This window comes from Ascidiella aspersa, chromosome 7 (assembly GCF_963924565.1).
Source record: "Ascidiella aspersa chromosome 7, kaAscAspe10.2, whole genome shotgun sequence".
Lineage (NCBI taxonomy): Eukaryota > Metazoa > Chordata > Ascidiacea > Phlebobranchia > Ascidiidae > Ascidiella > Ascidiella aspersa.
Window position 1 is genome coordinate 3,097,936 of NC_139453.1, and position 13,402 is coordinate 3,111,337.

The following is a 13,402-nucleotide window of genomic DNA, read 5'->3' on the forward strand; positions in this document are numbered from 1 at the left end:
ATATTTTTAACCTAATTGGTTTAACATTATTGTATTATATTCATTAAAATTATTTAAAATCAAACTAATAAACCGAAAGAGTTAGTACAGACGCATTACAAGGTCGTATGCTATACAGGCACGTTGAAAAACAATTTTTCCATTTTTCAGACACTATGCAATATGTGTATTGTGATAAAGTTAATAAGATAAGTTTCACTTTGACAAATACCAGTGCTAGACGGATTTATGAGGAGGTTGGCGTGGAATTAAAAATCCAAAGCAGCAAAGATTCTTATTATTTTATACGACAAAAACTTACTTGGTTTTGGTTTGGAGTATCGGCCATGTTATTCCTTGTGCTTGATTGGTTGATACAGTTTTTTTTTTTACCAAATATAGTCTGTAAAATGGAACAAGATACCAAGTTAAATGACAGTTTGGGTATATACTGTGATATCTGTGATCTAGCACTGTTGAAGTAACACTGACCAACGATTGGCAACACATAATATTATACCAGGTTCAGAGGTACGCAGGCTCAGTGGGAGCAAGTCGTGAAACGATAATTATAGCAGCGTTGCCTGCTGGATCTTGTTCGTACATACAATTTCATGTTTGGAAAATAGTGATTGTCAACCTTTAGCACACGGACCAATTTTACGCGAACAGCTTTCTGGCTGCAATCGAAGTTTTATAGAAATGAACGCAAGTGCATTGCGGCAAGACGACCCATAATCTTAAATCTACGGCTAGAGTTGAAAATAATTGTTTTTTATTCTTTATTTGGCTTATTAAATCTAAGTAAACGTGAGTAAAAATGGTTTCTTTTGAAACCAGGTAGCTCGAAGTGACATTAAAAACACCACAGATTGGAGTGCGGCAGGAAAAGGTTGAGATCCACTGATTTAAGGTTTTGATGTTATAAACCAACCTGACATTCCTGTTCATATACCTACACAACATTACACATTTACCTGAGTACAGCAGTAAGGCGATTGCACCAAGCTGCAAGCAACAACCAAACGCTAAGCTCTTTGTTGAAGGCGGACTCCAACGTATTTCCTTGTTCTAAAGGAAATGACGTTAATGCTCCATCCATTTAGTTTGCCCTCCAACGCCTTCACCCATTTCCTGTCTGGAAATCACGCGAGCTATTGTTAAGGTAAAAAGATCCCCAGCTTCAATTTCGGTTGCATAGAAATGCGTATTCTTGTTGTTCTATAGTTAGTTTAGTTGCTTCACTGGCGCAATGATAATAACTCCATTAGACTTTCTTACTTGCATTTAGGAATGTCCGTAATTTGGTTTAGGATTGGCGCCGATACAACCCTAGTATCGGACGAGTATCAACGATATCACCATTTGGTATCGGGTATCGACTTTGATCCGATATTATCGGACATACCTATACTTGCAGCATGACGAATCATTTTCCTAAAATTCGCGCTAAACTTGACACTAGTAATAAATAGGTGTTGCGTGAGATGTATATTTTAGCAAATCTTTTTTTTTTCGTCTTTCGACTTGGTCAAGTTGCCCGTTTCAGTGGCGCAGCCAGCCGAAAATTAGGAGGAGGGGGAGCAAAAAGTATGAATTCTTTGTATTAACTGCCGTAACGAACACAAATAACAATGTTAGCAAACCGTTTTAAGCAACAACTGAATGAGTGTTAAAGCAATATTCAAAATCCGTTCAAAGAGCAAAAACTGTCTAAAATTAGTAAAACTATACATTAACGCAGCGTTTCTCAACCGGTGCGCCGTCGAAGGTGGCCAGGTGCGCCGCGAGAAAATGGGGAAAAAATGTTACAAAAATTCTGTATGAGGCCTATTTGTAGAATTTGCGAATAATTTTAGAATAAACTCTAGTCACTATTTTCTGTGAATAAACACTGAGCAATATGACTGGATTCGTAGCCCCTATTAAAGTCCCAATGGTTGATGTTGGCTCTTCGCTAACAAAGAAAGAGAAACTATTGCAATCTAGCGGGGCTTCCGCCATAAGACCAAAATTAAAACAAAAGCAACTTCGGCATAAAAAACAGTTCGGAGTAAGACCAAAATAGGACTACTACCTAATACTCGTAATAGCGTTTAAATCAAAATAAGACCTAAATTCGTCCGAATAAGGCCTAAATGGCAAGAATAAGGCCTTTGCAACCTATTACTTAACCCCAAACCCCACCCATAACTTCAACACAAACTCACCTAATAATTTTTACCATAACCCAAATTCTAATTTTACCCATTACTCGTGCCTAACCCCAAACAGAGGCAAACAATCCTGTGCCAAAACACTATGGCACCCAAACGTTGACACCAAAACGGCCGATGCCAAGAATATGTCCTTTAATCGTCCCATACCATGTTTTTTTTACAGTTTTGGGCGTTATTTTGTCCATTTAGGTTTTTTTCCGTTACATTTTGGATTTATTCCGAGTTAGATGTTGTTGCTCTTGGGGCTTATTCTGTGTTTCCATCGAACTTTAACTAACATACCGTGTGTTTTCATAATTTACAACACGAAAGGCCTATTTCATTTATTTTCTTTCTCTTTAGGCATGTATTATTGAGCTCATCGTATTTTAAAGCAGGGCTGTGGAGTCGGGAGTCAAATTTGAGACTCGACGTACCGTAGTCGATTTGTTTTGCTGAAGTCGGACTGCCTGAGCCGAGTCCGACGTGCGCAGTAACAATTTTAAAACTGACAATGCCGCCAAATGCAAATTAAAAAGGCGAAATAGCATATGGTGGATATTTTCCAGTAACGTATTGTGGTTGGATGACATATATGACACCCCTATGAGGGGATTGTTGAAAATCCACCTTAATTTAGTTACGTAAATGGGAAAAATAAATGCTGTAGGGAGGCAGAAGCACTCGGAATTTGACGAAATCACACATTTGACCGGAGTCGGACTCGGGAGTTGGATTATGTTTTTTAACCGACTCCGCAGGCTTCTTTATAGATAATAAAATTAGGAGCCTGATGTAATAAAAACTGCCAGCAAAAAACAAAATATCCAAACAAAGTTTGCAGTCGCCTCGACCGTAAGGTGCGCCGCTAGGTTTTGAAAGGTTTACAAGTGCGCCCTGGGGTTAAAAAGGTTGAGAAACACTGCATTAACGTATAGCAAACGTTATATTTACTACGTTGTTTGTGACGTAACAGAGCATGACAATTGAAGGTTGTACTGGTCATAAATGCTAAAATAACAAATTATTAAGAGTAAAATATTTATAAAGTTTTTTGGAAGGGCCATGCCCTCTGAGGCTCAACCCTGGCTACGCCTATGCCCCGTTTGCACTAAGTTATATTTTCAGGATGTTGTTGCTTTTAACTAGATCGCGATCATTTCTGACTTTGAATTACGTCACAATGCAGTTAAATTTGTTTTTTAAGTTTCCTTTTGTTTGTTCAATTTGCTTCACTGCTCTTCACTTTTTGTCCTATTTAGTTTCCCGCCGTTGCACCTTTACGTTTTTATCTAAATAAAGTATTTTAGAATAAATAGCAACTCAATTCTCAGTCAAGTTATGATTAAAGCATGTCAAATTGAATATAATTATTTGTCTAAAAAGTAAACATTAAACCACAAAACTGGTAAACTCGTGCGAATATGAGCAAAATCTTAAGGAAAAAATAACATAAACGCAACATACAGCAATTGAATTGTTTTATCTTCCAAAATTAAGATAAATAACCAGTGTTGAAAGACTCAAGTCAATGCTTGGACCACGCGGTCCGTTTAAGAACTTGAATAACTTTGGCGGCCGCCGATTGATCGGGTCGCGTGATACGACCACGTCGTGCGCTCACTCACGCTTCAAGTGACCGCTTTTTTCCAGGTGATTTCTTATGGCGGTGCCGCCAGGTGGCGACAAAGCGCGCAACGAGTTCGGCCGATGCTGGTGCCCTTAAGTCAAGACTTAAGTCTTTTCGAGCAAAATTACTTGCAGAGAGAACATTTTGGAAAGCCCTGATTAAAATCATGCCGAGGATCTTCTTACGAAATTCGTTCGATCCAATAAAAACGTTAAAGAAACTAAGTTATACCTGATTGCCACCACCGTATCCGCTAAACGCACTTTTTTTACAAATGCAAAAGAGTTTTTAAATACTTTCAACACCAATCGTTTTCTGGAGCCCAAGCAATCAATAGTTTCAAAAAGTGTCCAAATGAATTTATTGAATTCTTGCAAATTTATCAATGAGCAATAGCATATGGACCAGCATTACGTTAAGGAAATGCGGGAAGTAGGCTAACTAACCTCATCTTACGCATTTCGTTTACCCAAAAACCTCGTCTTAAGAAGGTAACTCTATGCATTCTTGTTTTTTATACCTGGTTTTCTATTCTCCAACTCCATAAGCAGATTGGTAGCTAGGGTATTTTGGCCCGGGTACAAACTTTATAATTGGCGCCCCTCCTTCATGTTTAATCACATTTTCTATTACGTTAACATATTATACCTTTAATTAAAATTTTAATAGAACATTGTATTTAAAGAAGAAGAAGCCTCATTTTGGCATTTGTAAGCCTCTTTTCGGCGCCCCTGTACCTTGGCGCCCGGGGACATATGCCATTATATGTATCCCACCGCCACCCCTGAGTTATGGTTGTGTCCATCAGACTTTGGTTTAGATTTTCAAGTCGGTGGTATTATTAGAAAGAGACTTTTTACGATTCGGTCATATTAATTGCGTTGCTGTTCGGTAAAGAACCGGAGTTCTTAAACTTTTTTAAAGCAGTCCACTAACAATAATTGGTTGCGTATTTGGAATAATTTTCGTAACTAAATTTTTCTTAAAAATAAATGTTATTCTATTATTTTTAATGTACACTACGATTTTACCTCGGCGTGCTTAGACCTCGAAAATTGGTCCACGTACCCCCATGAGTCCGCGTTTCAAAGTTTCAGAGCCCCTGGGTTAAATGTACAGTTGTTCTTGTGATCAACAGTGTTTCTAAACCTTTTTTGTGGTTGCGACCCAAATACTATAGGCATAAGTAAAACAGCGAAGCTTTGGCGACCTAATTTCTCTTCACTCAACTGTTTTAAGCTCAAAGCGAACAAATCGTAAGACCCTTACGCTTCCAGGTTTTTGATGTTAAAACCTTTACGCTTCCAAGAGTTTGACGTTAGCTCTTTCCCTTTTCATGTTTTCGACGTTTATATATCTTAGTCAAAGTGTTTTTTCGTGGTCGCATTTTAGCCGTTAAAAACTTAAACCCTGGGGATGAACCCCTAATCTTCCAGAATTTTGACGTTTTTTCATCTATCTCTCCAAAGAGTTTGATGTTAGGTAAAATGCCTACCCTTTTAGAATTTTGACGTTTAAACTATTACCCTTTCTTGATTTGACGTTAAAGCCTCTATCCTTTAAAGGATTTTGGCGTTTAAAGTTAAAACTTTAACCCTTCCAGGATTTTACGTTAACAACTTTCACCTTTTTAGTCATTGAAAGAGACATCTGGGTTAGGATTCTAGACCACCTTCGCTTTTGTTTATAAAATATTTATATATTTTTCTTAAACTAAAAATATATAATTTAATATGGTACCTGTAATCATTTAAAAGACGAACTTGGCAAACAAAGTAAGCCAGATTGCCTCAGCTCCTCACAAGCGGACTTGCTTTTAATTGCAAGGCTTAAGGAATCCATAAATATACTACAGATCACTACAGAATTCTTCTTTGAATATTTTAATTTTGGCTCGCTTCTTTGTGGTACGATTTTGTTCTAGAATCCAACCACAGCGTTAAAACAGTTATTAAAGCAAAGCACAATATTTTGATCCGGGTGTTGGTTAGTGTTTGGTTGATGGCGTATCAAGTATTATTGATATTCATTAACAATATTGCTGATTAACCTACCAAAGCCCAAACGCTAACCCGCACCACACCCTAACCCAAGTGGTAGTAATATATACCGCGGCTAAATGACTTAGCCTGAACTCAAATCATAGTTGAAAAGCCATTCCAATCTGTTCAACACTTATATTGGCGATCCTAGGCGAAAAGGTGCTTAACCCTGTACCAATCAGAGGCTGTTGATGGCACAAACAGAACTACGAGTAAACGAGTCTACTCTAAACTTTGTTGTTTCTTTATATGCACCAGAGCGTGACAGACGACCAAACAAATTCGCCATTTTCCCCAACTTTCCTCTCATTGGTTTAAATCTCTTTGAGTCGTTTGACGTTTAAACCTTTTACCCTTCCAGGCTTTCGACGTTCTTCGTGAGCTGCAGCCGAATTTTGCGTAGAAGCTCGAATTTGTTTCGTGCGATCTTGGCGCTGAAGATCTTGGATTGGATCAAACTTCGAGGGAGATTCTACAGAAGAAGTGCCAGGTTTTCATTCACTACTGACAAGACTTTAAAAACAGTTATTCAAAAAAAAATGTGCCGCGAATAAATGATCAAAGATAGACGATTTATATATTTCATAGAACTGTGGTAGGATTCTAGACCAGCGCCCTTTTCCAGGACATTTAACTGTTAAAATTGTTGTTTTTAGTGCATGATGTGGCATGAAATGTTTTAGTTTTTTACTGTGCCGCAAGCTAAAAAGTTCAGGAACTACTGATTTAACTATTCCGCCATTCATGGAAATTTGTACCGAGAAATTGTAATTTAAATCTTTATCTTTCCTATACATTTTTTTTTAAGAATAAGGTTAAATATATTTAATTAAAAAGCCTGAAAACTGTTTTGACGTTGTAACTACCTTATAAAGTGCTATTATCATACAATTTTTTTGTGTAAACTATAATATATATTTTAAACTATAACTTTTTTTAACTATACATTTAATATAAACCATTGTATCATTTAATATATATAAAGAATATTGCAAAAAGCAGTAGAAGGTAGTTGAATTTACATCATTTTTGTCCAGCAAACGTCCATTGCAACCGACAAGAGACCGATGAAAAGCTTTACGATGTTGGAATCGATTACCTCTACCTCGAGGGTTCCCTCCGGTGGATGGACGATGACCTTATCACCAAGGTCACGCCGCAACTTCTTGGCAAGAGGTAAGTTCAGCTTGAAATATGTAGTTATTTTGTTTAACCTGAAAGTGGCCTAGAAGTGCTCCGCAACCTTTTTCACTTGCGGCACACCAAGATAACTAAATGCTAAATATATTCAGCGGCACACAAAGTAAATGTCTATAGGGTTCGCTGGGATTTTTTTTTTCTTGAATTAGTTGTTTTTTGCTGTTATAACGTCATGTTATGACATAACTTTAAAAAATGTTATGCCCCCAAACATAAATGCTGAATCTGCCTCTGAACAGGGATCATACAAACTTTCAAATAAAAAAATTAGCCTACACATATCAAGTCACCCAAATACAACATTTTTGTAAAATAACTAAGCCAAAAGCTTCTAAAAAAGAATAATTTTGTATCAAAATTCCTCTCGTCACTTTTATACAACATGCTGCGTTTGGGTTTTAGACCGTACACATACACGATGACAAAGGCTTCTGGTGTAATAGAATTACTGGTTTAAAGTTGTACATAAACGTTGATTTTGTTTCAGACCGAACACTGACACGCTGACGAAGGCGCTTGCTGAGGACGTTGTTGCAAGAGAAGGATCTCATCTTCCAATCTGCATCGTCAGGCCCAGCATGATAATACCAGCTTACAAAGAACCTTCGCCAGTAAGTTTCTAGTCTTCGTATAAGTTAGATATTTTTTCAGTGCAGAAATAATACAAATGGTTCTAGCCTGACCTCTGGTTTGAAAAAAATCCTTAGTGGATTGACTGAATCGGTTAGTCCAGTGGTTCCCAACGTTTTATGGTTTACAAAACTCATAAGAAACAATAAAATACCGACTTGAATTTCTGTTGAGTGGATTTCTGTAGTGTCACTAAAAACGGAATTGGGGCATCGCAATCAACTCTATGCATGCAGGAAAATATCATTTGATTTATTGTACCCAAATCATACACAAAGTTGTATTAGGAGGCTTTCAAATAGAAAAAAAACTATGTTCTTAAAAAATTTCAACTTCAAGCTTTGAAATTGCACCCCAAAACCACTGGGTTACTTAAGGCTACCAGTGTACTGCTTAATAGTGTTTCAAATTTCACTGCATTATAGCATTTTATATAAAAAATTACTGCTTTTTCTTCAGGGTTGGTGTACAAACGTGTAGGGACCCACCGCTTTCATAATAGCGTACGCCAAGGGTGTGCTTCGTTCTGTGATTGTCGACCACTCCATAACCTGTGACCTCATACCGGTCGACTTTGTTGTCAACGGCGTGATTTGCGCAGCGATGAAGACTGCTTGTGACTCAGCAGAAAGAAGGTGCTCGCTCGGCTACGAGAGTGACAGTGCAGTTTCATCGCTTGGGGAAATTGGCTTACAAGGTGTAAATACAGATAGATTACCAAAAAGTTGGCGTTTTTGTTCATATCCGCTGGTGTTGTAGTTAGATGTAGAATGAATATCAAAGCCCATACAGAAGTAGGTTGCATTTTGTCATCTGACCATGTGAAAATCAACAAAGAATTTTTTAAATTTCCACAAAATGCTACTTACATATACATGTTCCTTGATATTCATTCTACAATTTACTTTGTTTTAAATTTGTACGAAACTATTTTTTAAGGAAAAAAAACGCTTGTATCTAACCAGTGATTGAATTTATTACCACTAATATTGTATTTATTTGATAAATAAACCCCTGTTCGAAAACATGTAAATTTTGTTTTAATTCATTGTTGTTGTGTTCTTTTTGTATTTTGAGTCCTGTATAAAAAATCTGTTCCAAAACTGCATTTTTACTCTAATGTAGTCATTCTATATTACCAAGAGGTTTTCAGGCCGTTTACTATGAAGAACTAATTCCACCTATATTTATTGTTGATCAATTTAAAACTTAACCCGTTAAACATGAATTTCCAGGGGATTCATCTTCGGACAATGAAAGCATCAGTTCCTTCTTGCGACCGAGTTCCGAGGGTCAATGGATCACTTCTCATCTACCATGTCAACTCTTGAATCAAAAATGGCCTTGCTATGGACCGCTTGAGTAAGAATGGATAACTTTAACTAAGAGTGTTATATATATCAGTAAATGTAGGTTTTTGTGTTTCTAAACCTATAGGAAAAACTGTGTTGCCATTTTGTTTTGTTAGTTTGCAGACTGTAGCAGTTCACATGTTTAAAATTGTTCAGCTAAGTTGGGCAAAATTTTGTCAAAATTTCGGGGAAATTTTAAGGCAAAGTCAAAGATATGGATATTATAAACAAAATTGACTTTATCTACCTTATGGTATTTCACCTTTACACTTTACAATTTGTGGCCTTATCAGTTCGAAATCTGGAGTCCGACCATATAATTCATTAACCCATACTCTTGAATTTTACATTCGGGCAAACAATCATGGAGTGTTTAATAATCCTTTTATCTCAAAACGTAGCAAATCAAATTTCAATACATATTTTAATAAGTTAGAAAGCTTATCAAGATTAACCAATTTGTTTCTCTCTTTATAGTAAAAAATTATAAATTTTGAAGGAGGTATTTAAAAGATATTTAGTCTTACTTAATCCCCGTGTTCTCTACTCCAGCAAAATAAACCGACTCTGTTGAGTCCCGACTCCACAACCCTGGCTTAAATTCACCATTTACAATTTTTGTTTTCAGTTTCGCTTGCAAAGAACAATGTGGCAGAGAATCCAACCGACCCATTCCGTGCACCTTGGGTGTTATGCACGAATAACAGGTGAAATAGATTTTTTAGTTTTGCTTTAGTGATTGTTACAATTTATCAAAAATGCTAAATATATTCCCCCCCTCAAAAAAAAAAAAAATTCTAGGAGAATTTTAGCGTAATTTAGTGTTATCCAGAAATATAGTCCTTGTTGGTTTCCATATCTGTCCTGTTCTAAATCAGGTAATCAGTTAGTATTGTTTAACATTAGGAGTCTTTATAAATCACCGTATTTGTCTAATTCTAAATATGGTAATCAGGTGGCACTATATAAAGACAAATTGTATTGAATTTCTCTTGAGCTTTCATACAACCGCGCTTTATCAGGTTAAAGTAAAAACAAAAGTTGTCATTTTTTTATAATTTGACCTGATAAAGCGCGGTTGTGCGAAAGCTGCTTGTCGGACATTTTATACAATTTGTCTTTATATAGTGCCACCTGATTAGTTGGTATCCTATCTAACGTTAAGAGATATAGTTTTCATTAACACTTTCGGCAAAGTTGTGTTCATTTAAACAATTTTTTTATTTATATGCAGAAAGCTGTACGATCTCACCACCTTTTATTCGCAAACTATTCCTGCCCATGCGATGGATGCAGGTCTGGCTCTCATGAGAAAAAAACAAAAGTGAGTTATACACAAATAAAGGCTAAGCAGAGGCTAAAAACTCTAGTTTGCCACCTATGCTTTATTGTGAATTGAACACTTAACATTTTTTGAAATTTTTGCTTTTTTCGAAATTTTTGTTTTTTTTGAAATTTTTGCTTTTTTTGAAATATTTGCTTTTTTTTGAAATTTTTGCTTTGTTGAAATTTTTGATTTTTTTGAAATTTTGCTTTGTTGAAATTTTTGATTTTTTTGAAATTTTTGCTTTGTTGAATGGTGCAATGCTTTGTCTGTTTTTTTTTATTGTTTTTTTTATATTTAAGGCCTAGTCTAGATGGAACTTTATTTTATCATTTAATATCTAGTTTTTTGTCAACCTGTCTTTACAAATCTCTTCTGTTAAGATTTAAACTTCCTTTATTATGTTATAACAATTGTCGGTTTTTTTCTGGATTACTTGTTTGAATGACTATAATCAATTAGGCAAGAATATAGGATTTTATTTAGCTTGAAATTATTGGTCCCAGTTAACAAAAATACTTTATTCTGAACCCAATGCTACGCTAATCCTACAAAATATAATGTTTAATTTCAGAATGGCAAAGACTTCAATATTTCTTTATTTTTTCAGAATGGCAAGACTCAATGAAAAGATCATGAGCGCCATGGAAGTGATGGAATTCTTTTTTACGACGAACTTTAAGTTCAGCAACACGAATGTCGATCAACTGCGTTCCTCACTGAATGCTGAAGACCAAAAGGTGAAATATTACAAGATCTTCTAATTCAGAGCATTTAATCATAGGGTTAAATTTGTGTGTTGCACGTTTGTTACAAATTATTTGAATCTTTAAAAGCGTTTAAATGCCTTTGAATTGATTTGCGCGTTGAAAAGTCTTTGTAGAACGCAAACTGAATATGTAAAAAAGAAGATATCTCCTCGCCCTTATACACGTTAATAACGACAATAACTTCAAGTGGATGGTAGCAATATACTTTAGACTTTCTCGTCCGAGTCATAATTAGTCACTTATAAGTTCTAGACTAGTTATTAATAGAGAAATATATTTCGCCAATCTGGCATCATCAGTCTCTGAAAAAAGCCCTATATTTTGTGGAACCTTATTTTTCCAACGTTTTTTGAACAGTCTTTGAATTAATTTTATGCTCGGTATAAGTTATGTGTTCAGAAAGTGCTGTTGAAAAAACAATGAGATTAACTGACGATGATACAAGTGTGAATCGAAACGTCTTAATCAAGATGATGTGGATCTACTCAAACTTTTTGGCTTTAAAACTCATTATCAAGCTATTTGTTAATTGTTTCTCAGGCTTACAACCTTGATTGTGGGGTTTATCAGTGGGAAGATTACTTCACAACTTACATCGCCGGTTGCAACCAGTTCATTCTAAAGCAGAAGAACAACGATCTACAATCGAAACAAAAACTAACCAAGTAAGGAACTTTATGCTTGTGGAACTTTTGTTTAAAACCAGAAATTTTGATCTTATAAATACTTTCATGTTTATTTGTGACATGACACTGTAAACGTAAAACAATGCATTTTTCTAAAGAAGATTCGTGGTGACTTCATTAGATCACATTTTCCACCAAAATATCGAAATCCCTAGAACAGTGGTCGGCAAACTATGGGCCGCGGCCCAGATGTCTGCCGCGAGTTACTTTTGAGCAGCTGAGTGATATCATGTAGTTGTGGGCCGCGTGATAGCCGTACATTCATTGCACTTTATTGGAAATATTGGTGTGGCATAGAATTTTTAATTTGGCTCAGTTTGAAGAGACTTACGTGCCCAATGTGGTGCTAAATGCCTGTCCAAATATATTTTTTGTCAACTTTAACTATGTGTAATTGAAAATTTTTTTCTCGCTATGCGCGTATATTCTTCGTTGTGTAGTATGTTTTATAATATGCTATGGCAGAGTTTTGGGCATAAAGGCGCCGTGTAATATTTCACCTAAAAATCAAATATTCAGAATCCGACACTGCTTCGTAGTGATTTTAGTGGGCCTACAATAACTCTGAGAAAAATACTTTGGGCCGCGACAAAAAAAGTTTGCTGACCACTGCCCTAGAATCTGCCTTCATATTTGTTCATATCCTAATTTCGCCGATTCATCACCGAATTTCCTTTTTATCTAAAACTCTATTGGATGGTTGGATCCGTTTTTTTATGCTTTTACTTTTGGCTGTCTGATAATATCAGATTTATCGTATCGCCACTGGTCCGATACTGACGTAGTATCGGCGCCAAAATGTGTCCATTTAAGCTTTGTTTTGTGGTTTTATTAGAAAGTATTACATAAAAAGTTAAAAAAACAAAGTTTATTCATGCGTTTTATCTTAAAATGCAATTAGATGGGTGAGCCCGTTTTAACCGTGTGTTTAATTTGTTCAGATTGCGTTTTAATGTTAGTTGAAACCTAAGAAGATTAGTTAACCAGAAAACATTGCAACTTAAACAAGATGGGTGAGCCCGTTTTAACCTTGTGTTTAATTTGTTCAGATTGCGTTTGGTTGAGAAGTGTTTCTACTCGGGAGCTGCCTTAGGAGTTTGCGGACTCGCAAGTGGATTGACGAGTTCGCTCTGGCAACTCACCGAGTTCATCGGCGACTCACTCGCCCTTCTATAACTTCACAAGTATTCTCTTTGCGTTCGATTTTATCGCAACACGATTCATTGTGTTTTACATAAGCCACGACTTGCAAAACCTAAAGTGGGTTTTACCTTTATGGCATGCAAAAACCTAAATCCACTACAAACTGTATCTAAATGTCTCAATATTAATAATATTTCATGGATAGTGCGTATTTAAGTCTAAAACGATTGCGTCTATGCATATTGGTAATACAAATAATTTATTTTCCAATATTACAAAAAGTTTCGAGGCTCACTTGACATTCTCTCGGGGCTTACAAAGAAGCATTGAGCGGTTTTATTTTCCCTCGTGTAAAGATTTCGTTTGGTTCGAATCTCATCGCAATAGAGCTCTTTGTATTCTGGGCTTACATAGCTATGCAGAAGGTATATTGTACAGGAAGAACAAA

At 36.0% G+C, this 13,402-nt stretch overlaps 1 protein-coding gene across 1 annotated transcript; it reads left to right on the forward strand.

The window, feature by feature from the left end:
- The first annotated feature begins 389 nt into the window (after positions 1 to 389).
- On the forward strand, positions 390 to 12,987 carry LOC146137285 (fatty acyl-CoA reductase 1-like). Its single transcript, XM_083393826.1, has 9 exons — positions 390 to 423; positions 6,887 to 7,025; positions 7,537 to 7,660; positions 8,160 to 8,376; positions 9,660 to 9,738; positions 10,266 to 10,355; positions 10,966 to 11,095; positions 11,666 to 11,790; positions 12,861 to 12,987. Exons 1-9 carry the CDS (start codon positions 390 to 392, stop codon positions 12,985 to 12,987), a joined length of 1,065 nt encoding a protein of 354 aa, XP_083249952.1.
- The last annotated feature ends 415 nt before the right edge of the window (positions 12,988 to 13,402 follow it).